This window comes from Alligator sinensis, unplaced genomic scaffold (assembly GCF_000455745.1).
Source record: "Alligator sinensis unplaced genomic scaffold, ASM45574v1 scaffold511_1, whole genome shotgun sequence".
Taxonomy (NCBI): Eukaryota; Metazoa; Chordata; order Crocodylia; family Alligatoridae; genus Alligator; species Alligator sinensis.
In genome coordinates, this window is record NW_005842114.1 from 1148336 (window position 1) to 1168433 (window position 20098).

Genomic DNA, 20098 nt, shown 5'->3' on the forward strand with positions numbered 1-20098 from the left:
AAGAGGCAACTCCTTGGGGCTGAGCACCAAGGTGTGCGTGGCTTTGTGGAGGCTGCCTCCCAGCTGACCCAGCAGGTGGAGATCGTGGACACCAGCTCCAGCTCCTCCTCTGCTCAGAGCAGAAGCTCGACATCTTCCTGTTGCCATGGCAACAAGCCCTGTATTTCCCAGCAAGGTTACCTGGGGTCTGCTGTGGGAGAGATCCATCCCACAATGCCTCTGCACAGCCCAGCTACCCTTCCCCTGACCCAAGGGGAACCTGCACACAGCCAGCCAGGGCAATCCTCCTCCAGCTGGCCAGGACTCGAACCCGCTGTAAGTGGTCTTCTCCATGCAGCCCAGCCTCTCCCCAGACAATCCCAGAGCAAGGAAGGAAGCCCTCTCTCTGTGGAACTGCCACACGGACGTGGCAGGATGGACATCTGACTCAGCCGGACTGGATACTGAGCGTTTCCTACCTCTATATATAAACAGTGCTGAAAATATTCACTGCTGATGGAAAGAGTAGGGATTCTTGCCTGGCCAGAGGTATTCTGCAGCCCCCAACAGAATGTGGTCATTGTAATGACTTGTGGTATTATGTGGCACATCCTCCCACCTGGGAATTCAGTAGCCAAGGTCATGGACTGGCCCCCAGGGTTTGCAAACCTCACTGGCAGAAGGCAGCTGGGCCCCCTTGGCAGAGAGTAGACCTCACCCTCTCCATTGATTCCAATGCCTCCCAAGGCAAGACTCCAAGGCAGGCAGATGATGGGGAGGGGTGAAGCAATTCTCCTTTTCCTCACACCAGCATCATCCCACTGATTTCATGTAAGTCACCCATGATTGACACTAGTGTCAGCAGAAGAGTCACCCAGGGAGGCCCAGCAGTGTGCTATGAGGAGGCTTAAGGAAAAGCAGAAATTTCCTAGCCAACTGCAAAAAGAAAGGTGTAAGGAACCTGGCATTCATGGGGCATCTGCTACATGGCACTGCTCTGGGTGTCAGCATGCCCCCTCTCCCAGTGGAACACAGAGCACTGGGCATGCCATCCATCCCTGGCATTCTCCAGCTTTCCTCTGCTATGACAACAGTGGCCTGATCTTTGGAAATGTTGAGCAGCATCTGTAATTCACCTCTACCTCAGCTGGACTCCCAAGTGCTTGGTACCTTTCAGAACCAGAATCTTGTGTCTTATTTCTGTCACAGACTCTGTCCTTCCTCTCTTTTCTTTCTAGGGAAGCTGCACCAAAGCAGTGCAGTTACCACCTTGTTAACTCAAATAGGGATTCAATCTTGGCTGGGCCAGAGTTTTTTTGAAAGTTTGATGCAAGGAGTGACTGAACTGCTCTGGATCCCCATGGGCTACTTACTGCGGATCTGCTTTTTGATTTCCTTGGAGGGGTCCAGCCAGTTCTGAAACAGTAAGGCACAGAGTGTCAGGGGGAGGGGTCACAGCAGCTGCTGGCAGAGGGTGGTGGGTTTGCAGAAGGTTTAGCAAGACAGCTGCACCCAGGGACGTGCTCTCTGGACTTACCTTCTGGCTGTCTGAGTCACAGAATGTCAGGCCAAAGTAATCCTTCTCCAGCAGGTTGAGGTGCTCACACACCATATCGAAGAGCACCTGACCCCGGGCATGCTTCTGCAAGACATACAAATGGGCAGGGGAGTAAGCGCAAGTTACAGCCAGAGCACCTGGGTGTCTTTTTCCTCCCTGTTCCCAGGCCTGTCACATTGCAGCTGCCAAGTGGAATGTAAAAGCTTCACCCACATGCCCGCAAGATGCAAGTCTCTACCACATGCTTGCAACCCACAGGAATAGAGCACAGTCACAGCGCCAGGACACAATTGTCTGCCCTTGTGTCCCCTTGGCACCAGCCATCCTAGAGAGATCAAGGAGAGGAGGCTGGGGAGGAGGCTGATATTGGATTCTTTGTGGGTGTGGTACAGTGATTCTAATGGGGTGCCCTAAGAAGATTTTAAGGGTGCCATAGGGTGTTGTGCAATATTAGCACTGTTAGGTGTGCAAGCACCTACACGTGATTCAAAAGATAAACCCAGATATTTCAAGCAGAAATCCATAGTGTAAAAAACATTCTGAACTGCCATAGGCTTTCTGAGGTCTTTGCAACAGAATTCCTGTCTCAAAAATGCAAGAAATCAGTCAAATAAGTTTAAATCAGGTGTTGCTATATTCTGAAGAGTTAGGGACGGGTGCCTTGAGTCTGATATAGTTGAGAACCACTGATGTGGTTGCAGGCATGTATCTCTTGCCATAGAAATGCACAATGCCTCCCAGACAGTGCAATGGGATTCACTCGGACAGCGTCCACACTCAGCACTTTGTGGGCTTTACCTTACTGGGATCTTAGAAATCCTGGCACAGCTAAAGCCTCAGCCAGAGCTCCCTGCCTCAGCTGCTGCACTTGGGGTATTCCTCCAGGAATACTCTTCTGCCTTAGTGCTCTAATGCCCTCTTCCTAGAGAGCCAAACCAGCTCACCCAGATCCATGGTGGAGCTCATGTGCCTGCAGAAATGAATAGCATCAGCAGCAATGTCCAGGGCTCTAATACCTGCAAATGCAGCAGGTGAAAAGAGCCCTAGTACCCTGTTATAGGACAGCATGAGCATTTGGTACTCAAAGATGGGATGCAGCAGGGATCGAGCTAATGCTTTCACACCTCCCAGTTCCTAAGAGGTTGTGGTACCAGGCTAGACCAGGGATCCAGTTAGTCCAGAAACCTGTCTTTGATCAGTACCAGACATTTAGCAGGAAAGTTCACAAAACCTCAAAGTCTACAATTTTGGAATTGTCAGACAGGAGTTCCTTTCTGACCCTGCCGGTCAGCACCTAGCTATTGCCCTGGGGCAGAAAGATTTTTACTCCCTATCACGTTATCTTTACCCTTTTTAATTCCATTACATACATGGATGTTCTCATTATTCCACTAAATATTCAACCCCCATTCAAATCCTACCAAGAATGTGCCTTCCTGCTAGCTTACAGCAGTGAGTTCCACAGCGTAATTACATGGAGAAAAGAAAGATCTCCTTTGATCTCTTCTGTGTGGTGTCCTTTAATTTTACTGTCTCCTAGCCCTTCTGTATCAGATTTAGTAAATGGGAGCTTCTGATGTCCCTTCTCCAAAACCATCCATTATTGTATATATATCATATCCTCTCCAACATGCCTTCTCTCTGAATAGAAGGCTTAGACTTTTCCTGCTATGGGAACTTTTTTCATTCCTCTACTAGTTGTAGTCCTCATCTCTGGGCTCCTCTTTCTTTCTCAATTTTTTTTGAGCTAGGCATTTTACATATCACAGTTTGTTGAAGCAAGGGGTGTTTTTAATGCCAGCTATTTTACACATCGCAGTCCAGTCAACTAAGGCAAAAATATACCAAAAAACCACCTTTTCCTTGGTGGAGGCTCCTCGCTGATTGATATGGTGATTGGAACATGGCAACAATGCTGTACTTTTAACTTGACTTAGCTACAAATGGAGTTTTTCAAAGTTTCAGTTCGTTAGTGATAGCTTGTTCTATAAACAAAAACCGTACCAGCAACAAAAGGCAAGAGGGTGCCAGGCCACTAAGTTGCTGCTACTTACACTATACATAGGAGTAGCATTCTGATAAAGAAACAGCAAGACACAGCATGTGTGCTGGGTAGGATGCAGATATTTGTTTGCGTGTCCATGCATGTTTGTTGTCAGGTAAATATTAATCACAGACTTCTAGGAAGAATTAATAAATCCACATGCCGTGTTAGGGCTCAGAAAGGTTCATCTTTGCAACTTCAAAAGATCATTACAGTTGCAATTGTGATCCAAGCTATTACTTGCTTATGGGCACTTTCATCTTTGTGACAATCAGTTGTTCTGCAGCAAAGTAAAGCTTTTTGTAACAAATGGCATTGTTAAAAGTGACAGATTAAGTATGGAGCTCCTGGAGTGCTGAGAACAAAGGGATAAACTTCACTGACTCAGTCCTAGGTCCAGACCTTTGTCCTCACACCAGCTGCACTGGAGGACTTCATATTCCCATTCATCTATGAAAAACTTGAGGCCATGGTCTTACATTCATTAATACCCAGCAAATAAGACTTCTGAGACTTACAGCCTGGGACTGGACTGATGTCTGCTCCATCTATTAAACTTCTAGTTCACTTGCACCTGCAACCAAGATTAAAAAAATCCAGCTGCTCACTCCTCAGGGGCAAGTGTAAACCTCCCTGGTGAGTATAGGGCACTAAGGTCCCCTCCACATATTGCATGTTAATCATGCAATTATTTAGGCTGGAGGGCCAGTTAAGGAGTTTTGGTGAGCTGTTGCAAGCTGGGTCAGCCCTCCCTTTCCTCCCCACAACCTCGCTGCGCTGGCTCAGAACACGCCCCCCTCCCCCCGCAGCAGCTCGCCAAAACTCCCCAAGTGGTAAGTTATTAAACCAGTCTGGGGGTGCCAGACAGAGTAGGCAGGCAGGGTCTCCATGGAGACCAGCCTGAGACCCCCAGGGGCAGGGTGCACTCAGCTAGGATGGGGCTGCAGGCAGTTGGGGAGTAGTGTCCAGGAGCATTACAGGCTGGGATTGCACAGCGGTGACAGTATGGGGCTGGGGCCTAGGGCAGAGCTGTGATCTATTCCCCACACAGCCCTCCACTGTCATTTCCCCACAGTCCCAATCCTGGCCCCAGCCACTTGTCCCACTCCTGGACACTACTCCCTGCTCATCCATGGCCCCATCCCATCTGCTCAGCTGAGTGCACCCTGCCTGTGCAGGGTGGGCAGGCCAGGGTGTCTGGGCTGCAGGGTTAGGGCCAGCAGCAACACCGGCAGCAACAGCCAGAGAGAGCCACTGTCACTGGGGCCGCTGGGAAGTTGAGTCTGGACACTGCACCACACAGCTGAGCCCTGCTGCATACCTGGGGGCAGCAGGAGTGGCTACATGCGACATGGATCAGGCTGTCCTCAGCTCCTGGTCTTGGTGGGGCCAAGGGACCTGTTGTGGGCTGGATAAAATCCCTTGGCAGGGTGGTTCTGGCCCATGGGCCATATGTTCCCCACTCCTGCCTTAAGCTGTGATCTAGCTACACATTGAAATAGTTAACGAGGGATAAAACAAGCAATCAACTACAAAGTTATTTCACAAAAAATGTGTAATAACTTTGTAGCTTGTTCTAAGCAGACCATTAACTGAACTTGGGGCCAAGTGCTCTCAGCCACAGGGGTACAGCACCCACTGCCAGCCCCTCGGCTGACAAGGCTTGTAGTGGTGGCAGCGTTCCTGGTGTTGCTCCTGCTGTGAGCTTTGTCACCTATGGGGCTTGCAGCAGAGAGAATGCTGTGCCATGTGAGCTCACTGGATGACACAGCAGAGGTAGGGTCATAGACTGTGGGGTTCGCAGTGGGGGGGTGGGAAGGCAGAGCAGTGGGGAGAACACTGCCTCTGTGAGCTTCAGCAGCTATGGGGCTTGCAGTGGCAGCAGTATTCTTCCTGCTGCAAGCCCTGAAGTTGACACCGGCTGAGGGGCTTCCAGTGGGGGCAGCACCGGGAACACTGCCCCTGATGCGAGCTCTGCAGCCAACATAGCTTGTGGTGGCAGCACAATTCCCAGTGCTGGCCCTGCTGTGAGCCCTGCAGCCAATGTCAGCTGCAGGATCACAGCAGGGGTAGCGCATCAGTTGCAGGGCTTGCAACTGTGGAAGCTAGTGTAGGGCAATAAGTCACAATGAGATCTAATGCACGATCCCACAACTGCGCCCCCTGCCATGCATGTTTGGCATGGCAGGAAGCATACTTCCGTGCGTTGCACATTCGATCCCATTGTTCCTTTACCTTCTTTCCTTTTCAGTCTCCTTGTGACAAGGTATTTAGCAGAATTTGCCATTCCAAATTGGTTGGAATCTGACAGGGCTACCTGTGACCTAGTGATGTACTGGTGAGAATACAGTGCACTGGGACGGCAGAACTGGTGAGTCCAAGAGGAAACTGATATTTGAAAATTTAAAGTTTTCCTCTGTAAAGTTGGTCTTGCTGGAAATGCTTTGGTTTTTCCAGCTCAGCCAAATTAAACAGATCATTTTTAGTTTATTCTCTTTATTCAAAACGGGGAAAAGGAGGGTTACACCATTCTGGGGGGTCCTTTCTTTCATTTATTATTTGTCCCTTTTTTTCCTGATGAGGGAAGAACAAACCAGCAAAAAATATATAAAATGGGGAACCTGTAATTTCAATTCAACCAAACCTGATTTTTATCCCAGATTGACATTTGTAATTTCTACAAAAAATAGATCTTTCAAGAAAAAATGTCATCACTTGAAACTTTTCATAGAAAAATCCACTGGTTTCTGGCCGCTTCTACCAGTGGCTCCTGAGATCTGGTCCCAGTTCTGACACTGACTCTCCACGTGACCCTGAAAGTCACTCTCCCTCTCTGTACTTCACCCCACCATCTGTTCAGTACTCGGGGGTTAATACCCTCTATGCTAGGGGCCAGGTGGGTGCCAGTTTGTTGTTGTAGGGACCACATCTTAGTAGGGAAATTGCTTTGTGATGCTGCCCTCCCATCTGCAACAACTCTGACATTCCCCTCAATGAGTGTGTGTGCTCCACCCCCCATCCCCCTCCCCATTTCACCCTCATTGAAACCACATGATTCTGTCACTCCTGCCATTTATGATCATGGGGGCTCTTCTCTTCTTGACAATGCTGCACAGGGACCCAGGCCGGGAAGCGATCTCCTGGGTCTGTGAGCCCAGGCCCTGCTACTGTAGGCAGCCACATCATCTACTTCAAACCCCTCCCCTCCCACCATGCCCCCATGGTAATCCCAGCCATAGTTCAGACAGAAAAAGACATTTAGTGCATTCAGCCATCTCTGAGTATGATGGAGCAGCTGGAAACAAGCCAGCTCTCCACAAGCCACCAGGAAATGCTCTGCAGACAGCAACACTAGAACCAGTGAGTCCATATGCCAAAAGCTCATGGGGTATCAGAAGTGCTAAGCTCCAGGGTACAGTGTGCTGTGGATGCCACTAGGCAGACCCAACAAAAACCTCCTCTAGTTTAGCAGGTTCTGCCAGCCTGCTAGGTAAGAGAGTTGTCTCACCCCCGAACAGGCAGAGGAGGCAGTTGGGCCATAAAGAAGGCAGAATGACCCATACTGCAGCCCCACACAGTAACATCTGCAAAGAGGCCGAGTGGCAAGGCTCCTGAGCTCAGGGGTACTTGCAGGAGCTGGAAGCTGCACCTCCTGCTGTGGTTCTCTCTATGCTCTCTTCTCTGTGATGGGCTAATTACAGCTCTGCACACTGCAATCAGCTCCCTTAATGATGCCAGCTGTTGTCACATTTAAGAGTGTTCACACACACATGCAACCATGCACACATGCCTAGGCTTTTTTCTCACTGTGACATACAAATAGCAGGCAGCCCACACAAACACATGAGTCAGGCTTGTTTTCTGGGCCCATCCTTGTGTCTGTGTATGTGCGCGCATGTGGATATGTGCACGTATGTGTGTGTACAGGCATGTATGCTGTCATTATTACACACAGTGCCCACAGCTGCCCATATGCCTGTCCACATGACCTAACCAACAGAAACACCTCCCGCCCTACCTGGCTTACTGCAAGGGAGAGCTATGCACTGGAGATGGGAAAATCACAGGATGGGGCTGTGATAAGAACCTATATAGTTCTTGAGAGCATCATCCAACACCTGTGTGCCTTTGTGTATCTATGTGTACATGGGTATAAATGTGTGTCTCTCTATGTAGGTCTCTGTATTTGTTTCTGAAACATACAGTGTGTGAGTCTCTATGCATTTGCCTATCTATATACATACACACCCTTCTGGCTGTACAGCTGTGCATCTTTACATCTCAGAGTGTAGGAAAGTACATGTCCCTTTGTGTGTCACTAAGTATACAGACAAGGTTCTTTGGGTAAATGTGATATCTTTTATTAGACCAACTAAATTTGGTTCGTCTAATAAAAGATATCACATTTACCCAAAGAACCTTGTTTGCCTATGTCCTTAGACCAACATGGCTACAAACAACAACCCCGACAAAGTATACACGCACAAATATGTAACATCCTTCTACTTTTAGGTGGAGATGGTGGCACTGGTCTGACACTTCTTGTTAGAAGACCCTCTTTTCCATTGCTTATAACTGCCAAATTTGAACTGTTTGGGCTCAAATTTTATATCCCAGGTGCCTGCCTCAGCCTGGAATCTTTGGTAAGTTTTAGTCAAAATGGTTTTGTCATTTCTGAGAACAAGGTTAGAGAAAAATAAGCTGTTTTTTTCCATTATAAACTCTGGTGACCTGTCCTTGCAGAAACCATACTGCTGCCATTTTTTGAAGCAAAGTAGGAGGTGAAATCTAGCAAGGGTGGCAGGGTTGCTTTTGTATTACCCATGTGTCTTTTGCCATCACTGTGAAAGTCCATCCAAATCTGTCCAAAATATAAGCCTTGGAAAACTGCAGTTACCACATGTTCTATATACTTCCTGGAGCTTCATAACTGTAGGTGGGGAGGAGTTGAAATTAGAAAGGAGGTAGATTGGCTGGGAAACAGATAGGAGCTAAGGGCCAGTAGACAGAAAGGATGCGAAGGGAAAGGCTGGGTCTCACTGACTTATGAGGAAAGGCTGAATGAGCTAAGGTTATTTAGTATGAAAAAGAGAAGACTGGGGGGATTTGATAACAGCCTTCAAATACCTAAAGGGCCATTATAGAGAGAATGGAGATGATTTTTTCTCTTTGGCTATACAGGACAGAATTAGGAACAATGACCTCAAGCTGCAGAAAAGGAGATTAGGAGGAATTTCTGACTATAAGGATAGTTTAGCATTGGAACAGGCTACCTAGAAGCTGTGGAATCACCATCCTTGGAAATTTCCAAGAGCAGGTTGGACAGATACTTGGCTGGGATGATTCAGTCAGGGATGATCCTGCACTGAGAAGGGGGAGGTTGTTTCTAGCCCTACTTTCCTATGATTCTATGACAGAGCCAATGAGGGGATAAAGTGTGAAGAAAGATCATAGAATCATAGAATATTAGGACTGGAAGGGACCTCAGGAGATAATCTAGTCCAACCCCCTGCTCAAAGCAGGACCATTCCCAACTAGATCATCCTAGGCAAAGCTTTATCAAGCTGGGCCTTAAAAACCTGAAGGATGGAGATTCCACCACTTCTCTAGGTAACCCGTTCCAGTGCTTCACCACCCTCCTAGTAAGAAAGTTTTTCCTAATATCCAAACTAAACCTCCCTTGCTGCAACTTGAGACCATTGCTCCTTGTTCTGTCATCTGCCACCACTGAGGACAGTCTAGCTCCATCCTCTTTGTAACCACCTTTCAGGTAGTTGAAGGCTGCAATCAAATCCCCCTTCAGTCTTCTCTTCTATAGACTAAATAAGCTGAGTTCCCTCAGCCTCTCCTCATAAGTCATGTGCCCCAGCCCCTGAACCATTTTCACTGCTCTCTGCTGGACTCTCTCCAACTTGTCCACATCCTTTCTATAGTAGGGGGCCCAAAACTGAACACAGTACTCCAGATGTGGCCTCACCAGTGCATAGTAGAGCAGAATAATTACTTCCCTTGATCTGCTGGCAATGCTCCTACTAATACAGCCCAGTATGCTGCAAAAGATCTGGGCTAGTTGGAAAAGGAACTGAGGGTATGGGGCAGAACACAGACTGGACAAGAAATCCAGGGAGGGAGACAGAGGAACTAGTAATAAAAAGCAAAACTGAAGGCTGAGAAAAAGAGACAGACTGCATGAGGAGCTGGGAAGAGAGAAACTGTTCTGTCTCTTCTTCCGAAGCTTCATGCCCACCAAACCTGCCCCAGTCTCTTTCTCTATTCTGTTTTTTCTTCTCCAAGCCAGTCCTAGTCTCTACTCCTTGGGTTTCCCATCTCAGCCCCAGTCTCCTTGCCCATCCAGTTCCAGTCTGTGCCCCTGAAAGCCTAAAACAGAGCCCAAGACTCCTAAGTGTCGCCATCTCACTGCAGTCAGGTAGTATCTGGGGAAGTCTCTGCAAAGTAATGTGTATGTCTGTCTACCAATGCACATGCCCATGTGTGGGAGTACACGTCTGTGTTTCACTGCTCCTCTCTCCTGGGTCCATTCCTTGTTTCTGTTTTATGTCAACCATGACAGGCATGAGAACGCCTGTCAGGAGGAATATGAGGCTGTTAGACTGTGCAGCTGACACGTCAGCGATGACACAAGGTGGCTGTGAGAAGCGAGAGGCCCCTTTCTGCCACCCTTACCCCTCAGAAACACACACAAAATGTAGCTCAGCAGGCATCTCCTGCCCAGACTGTGGGGTTTCTTAGGCTTCCCTGCAACAGTGGAAGGCCTGTCAATATTAAGGAGTCTGACAGTGGCTCAGAGTCAGCGCCTGTTTAGACCTCTTGCTCTGAAAACTGCTGCTGGACAGTGAGGGGTATGGCCTGGATCCTGCCAGTTGCCTGCTGAGACCAGGTGGCTGACTTCCCACTCTGGGCAGCCCCCACACAGCATGAGGGAAGCGATGGCAAACCTTCTCCAGCTGATGCTGCCAAAGCCACTTCTCTGGAGCAAAATAGCTTGGCCTCATGCTAGAAAGCCAGGGGCTGAGAAAGGGGACAACAGACTATCAGAATCAGGCTGAGCAAGGAGTGACAGAGTGACAGACAGACCCATCCATATTGCTCACCTCCACTTCGCACTCATACTCCGAGGCATCAAGCAGGGTCACTCTGCAGAGGGCACTCTTGGCCTTCTTGGTGATTTTCTGTGGTGACTTCTGGGTCTTGCTGGGCGTTGTTTTCTCTGATATCCCATCTGTTTCACTGTAGTCCTTTTCTTCCATGTCTGCACCCTGGAGAGGGAGAAATCAACACTGTTACCTTGCACCCATTTGGGGCCCTGACCATTGGCAAACTCAGCCTATACAACCATCAGGGAGATGCTGGGCTTGGGGGATGGATCAGAACACAGCACACTGAGCCAATGAGAAGAAGAGGTCCACCAGGGAGTAGGAGCTGTGAACTGCAGTGTCTTCTGAACCCTCAGTGAAGTGGGAGCTGTAGGGAGAGATCCTGACCTTCCTTCCTGCCCCTTTCGACATGTGGAGCAATAGTAATGCTAGAGGAGTCTCTTTCCAGAGCAGGGTTGGAAGCTGGGGCAGGGTGCTTTCATTGGGTTGGTCCAACCATCCCAGAGTACCAGAAATCAGGGTTGGGATGCAGATCATGGAAGGGGATCAGATAGCTAAGACAGTATCAGCCACAGTAACTCTGAGAAGTCTGGTGAGTTGCTCTGGATTGTCTACTGAAAGTGAGATCAAGATGTCACCTTCACTCCATTGGCACCGAGTGACTTACTCGCTGGCCTAACGACATGTTGCCTTTTTCTAGTCACAACACTGGCAGACATGGACAGCCTGGCCCTCAAATCAACACACTGGGCTGCACATGAAAACCTCTGCCTGGAGGGAAGCATAGCTCTGCTGGACATGGGATTTGTTTGCCAGCATGGTCCTGTCACATTCACAGCTTCCTGGGTGCACCAAGAAACAGCACCTGTGTAGCTTTGGCACAGGCACCCACAGGACCTGGACTGCACTGAAGAACATGAAGTCCACATCTCCAGTCAGGTCTACATCAGGCATTTGCCCACATCATGGCACAAAAGGGAGATTTGGCCTGGTACTCCTTGGAGCCTGGTGTTCAGGCTTTGTTAAAGGGTGGAATGGGAGCTTGGTGAATTTGGCAGCCTCTAGGTATGTGTCTAATACCCCGGTACAGCTCCAGGAAACCAAGCACCAGGAGCAGTATGTCACCTTTGATCAGAACTGCAGGCTCACTCCAATAAGCCCTGCCGAGAGGCAGAGGTTCTGAGTGTCTCAGTCCGCTTGCGATGGCTAAGATACCCTATTTCTCTAAGTGCCTAAGAGATGTTTTCTTCTACTCTCCAAGTCCGGGACAAGACATGCTGAAAAGGTAGTGAGGGAGTGTATTTATCACTGCTTCCTATGCTGTATCTCTTGAGTTTTCTCCAGGAGAGGACCTAGATCAGGGGTGGGCAAAATATAGCCCACAGGCTGCATCCAGCCTGCAGAGGGACTTTATTCGGCTTGCAGCGGGTCCCTTGGTCCCGCCTGGCCCAGGCACCATCTGGCCCAAGGCACGTCCTGCCACCCCCCCAGGCACACAACAGGGCTGGGGCAGCTCCACAGCTGGACAGCTTTTCTAGGCAGTGCTCGGGGGCACAGAAGGGAATTGGTGAGGTTTTATTCACCAAGGCGCCCCCGGGGGTTACAAGAAATAATGGCCACAAGCTAGCAGAGAACAGATTTAGACTGGACATTAGGAAGAACTTCTTCACAGTTAGAGTGGCCAAGGTCTGGAATTGGGCTCCCAAGGGAGGTGGTGCTCTCCCCTACCCTGGGGGTCTTCAAGAGGAGGTTAGATAGGCATCTAGCTGGGGTCAGCCCCGGCACTCTTCCCTGCCTATGCAGGGGGTCGGACTCGATGATCTATTGAGGTCCCTTCCGACCCTAGCATCTATGAATCTATGATGGCTTCTTGCAGCTGCCATCGCTGCTGGCCCAGCCCAGTGGTACAGGCAGGGACCTTTGTACACAGCCCCAACCCTTGCCCACTCTGTGTGCACTCCAAACTTGACCCGGAGAAGCGGACGAGCTCTGGACCAGCCAGAAACCATGCACACAGCCCCGCCCCACCCTGTGCCTGCTCCAGACTTGCCTGCGCATGCTGAGCAGCAGCAGCAGCAGCAGCAGCAGCCAGGCAGAAGCTGCTACTTGGCACTGGGGAAAAGTGGCCCCTCCCCCTCGCTGCTACCAGGCTCTTCTTGATGCAGCTGTCTGGAGCCCACACCTGGGCTGCCCTGTGGCTCCTCTGCACTGCCACTGCTGCCCCACTGAGTGGCCCAGAGGAGGTGGTGATGACGGCAGAGAGGAGCCACAAGGCAGCCCAGGCCTGGGCTCTGGGTGGCTGCAGCAAGAAGGGCCCAGCAGCGGTCAGGGGGCAGAACCACATTTCTCCAGTGCTAAGCAGCAGCTTCTGCCTGGTCACTGCTGTTGCTCAGTGTGGGTGGGTGGTCCACAGCAGATGCAGAGCGGGTCAGGGTCAGGGCTGTGCCTGCAGGTTTTGGCTGGTCCACTCTGACACTGTGGCAGGCAGCCCCTGTGCCACGCCAGCCTGGTGATCTGGGCCAGGGATTTATCGAGAATGGTGATTCTCAACTAGGGAAACATGAGATCCTTTTAAGGGTGCCAGACAACACACGCTGTTAAGTGTGGAAACATGATTCACTAAATAAACCCAGATATTTGAAATAGGCATCCATAGTGTCAAAAGCATTCTGACTTGCTGGAGTCTTTCTGAGTTCTTTGCAACAGAAGAATTGCTCTAGTATTTTTTGGTGGTCAAGAAAAGAGTGAAAGAGAAGAGCTCACATTTTCTGAGGGCAGCCTTAAGTTTAACAAGGTTGAGAAACACCAGTCTAGAAACAAGACAACCAGGGAGTGAGGGAGGTAACATGGAGCTCCCTCTGCACTGGCTGAACTGGCTTCATCAGGTGAAAAAGTCTTGAAAACCTGTTCTCAGCAATAAACTCTTTCTAGAGAAGCCCCTTCTCCTGCAGTCTGTGGGAAGAGCAAGGGTGTCCGAGCCTATGTGGGGCCAGATCCTTGTTCACGCAACTCACAGCAGCCAGAAAGCTGCTCTACAGGAGCTTCTGAGGATTCTGCCAGCAAAGGCGTATCCTGTAGGATGCACAAGGCTGGCACTGCTGGCCCCATACTGTCCACTCCTTTCCCCTCCACACTGTAGGTGCCAGGATGGGCCTGAAGAACAAAGGACTTTTGCAGAAACTTAAGTTACAGCAGCCCCTGGGATAACCACTACCTCAGGGGTGGGCAAAATGCGGCCCACGGGCCGGATGTGGCCCACCTACCCATTCTATCTGGTCTGCGGGGCCCATAAAAAATTTAGAAAATTAATATTTATCTGTCCCCAGCCCTCGATGACTTGCCAAAACTCAGTAAGTGGCCTTCCACCCAAAATAATTGCCTGCCCCTGCACTAGCCACTAGTGTTACCTGCCTCTAGGATCCTCTTATTTCTGCCAGAGTGTTTCAGCACATTGAGAAATTTAGCTACTTGCTTCCTTTGCTGTCCTTGGCCCTGTTGCTGGAGGGTAGTGACTTGGGCAGATGCTCAGCAGTGCTGTTCTCTCCTTTGGGCTTCTGTTTACAAACATCTGCCCTACTGCTGGGAAGGATCAGGCCTCAGGCGTTCCATTTGTGCTGGCCAGTGTGAGCTCTGGCCAGGGAGGGCAGGACAGATGTGGCTATGGGGAAAGGAGCAAGAGGCAAACTGAGTTTTTAAAGCAGTGTCCAAGGGAGGCTAGGCACAGCTGGGCCATCGCAGAGGCTTGTCCAATTATTGACAGACAAGGTCAGGCAGCAGGCAAGTCTGTACTCCCTGCAAACACCTCAGCACACTGGCCTGTACACTGAATCAAGTCTGCTAGCATCTAGCACAGATCAGCTTCCAGATCACAAACCCTCAGCAGGGTATGAAAGTGACAGGGTGTGTGGGCCACAAAACAAAGGAGACACGTGGTCAGCTGTGGGCCAATACAGATTTTGAGCACCCGGAGAAGGACAAGAGGCTGCAGAGCTGAGATACTGGGGGGCTGGCTCCATGTGCAGCTGTTGGCTGCATTCAGCAGGTCTCTAGCTGGTGGTAAATAGAGCAGCTGGCTTCTGCTAAGCTAATAATGCCACCATTCATACCCTCAGGGCCATCCAGGTAGTGTAAAGCCTAGGCGACTAGTGGCACCAGCCCATTTTGGCCCAATGAGTCTGGCTTATTGCATTGTGCAGGGGCACTGTTTATATTGGCATGGTGAATTCAGCACTGGAAAAATGTACTGGGCAATTGCCAGAGGCACAATAGGTGCAGCATAGACAAGCTTCCCATAACGCTCTACCAAGGAGGCCCAGTCCTGCTCTGGATAGACCTATTGCTTCTAGCGGGGAGAAGGAAGCTTCATTCACTTTAGTTAGTTGGGAATGGCTATCAAGGGCTGAGCTTTTCTGAGGACACCTGCCAGCTGTAGAGCAGACACTTTTCAGCTACCCCCAACTTTTGACTGCCTGGGTCACAGCATCTAGTAGTGACTACTTGTCCCACTGTCCACTCACCGGCTCTGCATTTCTGGAGTCTGAGTGGGCTCTGGGCTTTTCATTGGCCTCAGCTTCCTGGCTGTTGGCTGTTGGTCCAGGGCTGGTGGTCACTGGGGTCGGCCCACTTGCTGCAGCCTCCAGCTGTTGCTGTGGAGTTTCCTCTTGGGCATTCTTCACCTCAGAATCTAGGCCAGTCTCTGTTGTCATGGTTACTATTTATTCTGTATTTGCATAAGCAAAGACAAAGGATAAAAGAGAATTAAATACCATCCTGGTTTTTGAAACAACCTCCCCAGTCTTAGAGGACTTGCCTGCCTGGTGCCATTTCATACCAGAGAGTTAACATTTGTTAACATCCATGCCAAAGGCTTCCAAAGGTGATGACATGTTGCAGTGATCAACCTTGCTGCCCAGGTGGCTCAACAACAAGCAAGGAGCAGAGCCCTACCATACCTAGCCTCTCCACAGGGCCGGAGGAGAAATCACTGTCTTAGCTCTATCTATAGTCCAATTAGCTGACAGTGCAAACTGGTGACTACACATCACACCACTGCTTGCTAGCTAAGGCTGCAGAGAGCTTCCCACCTCCACTTAGAAGCTGACCTTGGACATAAGTGAATTCTGAACTCTCTCCTGCAGGTACTGGGAAGCCAGGGCTAGGTGCCCACAAGCAGGTCTGCTGTACTACCCAGGATTCTGACTGTCACTCCGAGACAAGAAGCAGCAAAAAGTTTCTTCAGCTTCACAGCTCTGACCTGGTCTCCATATCATTCCTAGCTCCTTCATGAAATGAAACATCCGGTTGTTACATAGAAGTCACCATGCAGGAGGCATCAGGGAACGGGTCCATCTAAGTGGGCCCCATCTGAGGTGCCTGTGCCCAGTATGTAGAGACAGAAGCAGAGGCCTTGCAGAACCCAGCTGGCTGGCTGTGCAGCGCTGGTGAGCCCTGCCCCAGTGATCAGTTTGTGCCCTCAAGCATGAGATTTGATTAACCAAATCACCAGCCCAGCTTGTGCAGTTATGTGTGTTATCAAGGATCAGAAAACCGCCCAGGCCTGGTTCCAGTTACAGACACGGCACAGCTCTACCACATGCTCTTGTTGCTCTGAATTCCACAGGTCAGCCACTACCTGCGTATGAACCTGCTACTGCTTCCTTGTTTGCTGCCTTTTAAGTGTGACTGACAGAAGGAAAGAACAAGACCCAAATGGGCCAAGGCATCTGACCAGCCATCTCACTGAGCTGAGACTTGCTGCCACGACAGCCTTAGGAAGCTTCTTTATGGTAGTAAGTTTCCACAAACTCTGTGGCTTTCAGCCTGGCCCAGTTTGTGAAATAGAAGATTTGGACAGTCTGTCTAGAAACATGCTGCCCACTAGTGCTGCTGGATTATGGGGACTCACTTGGATATTTAGGCTGAAGGTGCTGCCTGCTAGTACTGTTATAAATACATGCAGGGAGCTTGATCCTTTTTTAATATCATCAAAACCAAGTGCTTTGGATTCAATCCCAGCTGCACTGGGCTAGTTGCAGAGTGACTGCCTTCAAGCTACCATGAAGATGGCTGGTGTATTTCCATAAACCAAGCTGAACAAAGCTCAGAAAGGAAGCTAATCACTTGGATGCTGAAAAGGGATTTGGTTTAAAAGCTCTTGTAGTAATCTCAGGTGTGCACAATAATGCAGGGAAAAAACATCTGCGTTTTAACACTCCAAGACTTCCTTTATGATCCTCATATGTTTTGCAATTTCCTGTATGCTATTGCCTTTTTCATGAAGAGTGCTGGGTAGTTGTGCAGAATGTAGGAGAGAAGCGTGCAAAAGGGCAGAGCTGGCAAGTCCAGCACAAGTGAGAAGCAATGCTTTTCACTCTCAACATTGCTCAATTATGCAGCATTTACGGATGCAGAGGCTGAGGCACAGGGTCTGCCTCTGTTCTTATTACAACCAACAACAAAAAGTCCACAGACTGCCAGGGGGCAGGTGGAAAACCAGAAACTGATATAAATCAGAAAGCAACTGGCCAGGTGACATGATGCAACACCTTGTGCTAGACCATACGCACCAAGGCTGTATTCATAATACACACAGGGCTTAACCAACCTAAAGCTGCTGCCCATAAGCCTGAAAAAAGTCAGTGTGAAAGTTCTGGGCACATCTGCATGTGGGTAGCTTATGAAAGCAGCAGGTGGCACTGCCAGGAGAACTGATGCTTTCCTGTGGACTTACTGGGGAGTGCTAAGGGCAGCCATGCATAGGAGGGCACTGAGCACCAGAACTCATCCTCTGTCATCCTCCTGTGAGGACAAGAAATGGGAGATTGTTACTTGTACCCCTGAATGGGGTGGGTTGCCATTCAGGAACCTGTCTCCCAACGATGTCACTGGTTGCTTGTACACCTCCACTTTTAGGGTAAAGTGAGTATTCACCTGGAGCACAGGTGGGGCAATACCTTTATCTGAATCTGTAGCAAATTCCACCCCCAGTCGCCCCCCTCCACTATCCCTCTATCCGCTCTCTCACATTTCTCGCCACTTTTCTGATTCTGCTTTTCTCCAGTCCACCTCCCCCTCTAGTCTTGACCCTGCACACACTCCCTCTCCACCCTCACCCCCCTTACAGCTTGTGCAGCTTGCAGGCAGGCAGGGCGGCTTGGGGCTTTAAACATCCAAGTTCAAATGACAGAAATCCCTTTTAATAGAGTTGTCACCGCTCATCTTCTGGGAGGCCAACAGTGAGGCCCTGGCAGTCTGACACACCTACTATTTTCTGTGAAGCAGAGCTCATTGGCACCTAAGCAAACGTGCACACAAGTGGACCTGTCATCACATACAGCCCGCAACACACACATGCACACACCAGCGACAGCACTCCCTCCATAGGAAGAGCTGTCCTTAGGGTTTTTTTTTTAGCAAAATCTTTACTACAAAATCTTTACCATAGCTCCCACTTTGGCTTTTCAAACCCTCCCCCACCCTGTGTATGTCTCAGTTCAAAAGACTCTTCTTTTATCCTCCCCAAATATCCATGTGCCTCAATATCAAACACTGACAGGTGTGAAAATCCCTGAGCTAGCATCCTTTAAAATGGTGCCACTGAAGAACAGTTTTTTCTTTTTATATTATTAGGACTAGATATTCTCTCTCACATGTCTAGGCACTTTGTGGCTATGGCCCTTGGTCTCATCTGCAGAGAGATCTACAACACAGTTGCAAAAGAAACTATAAAAGCTCTCTGAGGCATTTCTGAAGCAGCTGCTCAGTAATGCAGGCAGCGTGGAGAGTATGGCAGTGTGCAGCCTGGGTGTGGCTTATCTTGCTGTTATGAATTATCTTTCTCCTGCTAGCACCTGAATAAATGTGTATGGCGCTGTCTCCTAGAAAACACACAGCGGGGCAGGGAAGCCTATTGCAGAACTGGGTGACAAATGGTTTTCCTAAACTGGGAAAAGTTCAGAGATTTCAAAAAATATTCCGTTTGAATCAGCACAAAAAGCCAAAACTGCACCAGTCTTCAGGATCTGAAGAAACATCAGCCAGAACACCAGTTTGGGGCAATCAGGACAGCTGGTTTGGATCATTTCAAAATTTTGTTCCAATTTTGTCCATTCTTGTTTTTAAAAACTTGTTTTTATTTTACTATGCATTAGCTTAAATGTCTGAATGAAAAGTCACTTGGAAAGGCAAAAATATAAACATTTTCACTCAAGCAATTGCACATGGATTTTTTTTTAGTCCCCTTTCTCCCCCCCCAGGAAATTCACTTCCTGCAAAAAAAGTTTCAGTTTTTACAAATCAGCATTTTCAATGTAAAACATTTAGTCAAGGAAGCCCTGCCCAGTGCCAGTGTGAAGGGTTAACTTGAATGTGCATCACATGGCCAGCTTAAGCGACTCTCAGCTCTATTTGGGACATAAAGTCATCATCCTGGAGGCTGTGACCCTGGGCTAGCTGTTACCTGCACCCAGCCAACATTTCCGACAATGCTGTGACAGTCTTCCTTCCTCTCGCCCCCGCCCCATGGCTTTCTGTGTGGCTAACTACTAGCACCCCTATAGCTGGTACACCTGAACTAGTGCCTCCTGTTGGGAGGGAGAGGTCCTACACAGCTGAGAGCTCTCCCTGAACTGACGTTCCCAATACTCCACTCCCAAGGGCAGTGGCGGCACTGGCAGGAGGAGAGCTGAACTATTTCTCTACATTTAAAAATTTCCTCTGGGCTGTTCATTCTGTGCCTTCTAACTCCACACTGATGGGTTGACAGGGAGAGGAGTTTATGTCTGGTTTAACAATATAGAGGCCCTGCAGCCAGGTGCCAGATCAGAGCACGCACCTAGTCCACACCCAGACATACTGCAGGGCTGCAAGCTCATTGGTGTGCTTTCCATGCCAATGGGAATAATTTCCTTCAGAGACCAGGCCTGCCACAAAGGGAAGCTTTGCAAGGCACAGATGCCTGCTCCGAGAGCTCATTGCCCCAGGCATGGCCTGTCAGAGCCTTCAGAAATGGCAAGCATTGCAACTATTTCTACAGAGTAAACTCAGAACACTACTCCGCCTGCATTCTCTTCCCCTTCCACACGCGCATGCACGCACGCATGCACGCACACGCATGCACACACACATACTTCCCTCATAACCTTCCTTCACCCTCACCTAAGTGACCTGGGCGATTTTCAGTCTGTTTCTGCCAGACTTTGCTACAAAATACAGTAATAGGGCACTGGCCCATGGCTACCCCAAGCCTAGCACTGCCTGGCAGGTGACCCTGTTAGCGAGTAACCTTGGGGATGTTTTCATGAGGTAGATCACATCTACCGCAATTCTGACTTCTCTCAGCGGGAATCAGCACAGGGGGCCACACAGAAGCAGTGGTGAAGCTCAGAGCTAAGCCTCAGCAGG

At 49.4% G+C, this 20098-nt stretch overlaps 1 protein-coding gene across 8 annotated transcripts in view; it reads right to left on the reverse strand.

Annotated features, from left to right (window-relative positions):
- EPB41L1 (erythrocyte membrane protein band 4.1 like 1) overlaps positions 1-20098 on the reverse strand; it is a 148519-nt gene that overhangs the window by 42926 nt on the left and 85495 nt on the right. For all 8 annotated transcript variants that reach the window (XM_025205397.1, XM_006024694.3, XM_006024696.3 and 5 more), the window contains 4 exons: positions 15214-15416; positions 10694-10858; positions 1517-1621; positions 1353-1395 (listed from right to left, as the gene is read on the reverse strand). In XM_025205397.1, the coding sequence (XP_025061182.1) occupies positions 1353-1395; positions 1517-1621; positions 10694-10858; positions 15214-15402 (502 nt within the window). In that variant the 5' untranslated portion in view covers positions 15403-15416. The remainder of the gene's footprint in view (positions 1-1352; positions 1396-1516; positions 1622-10693; positions 10859-15213; positions 15417-20098) is intronic.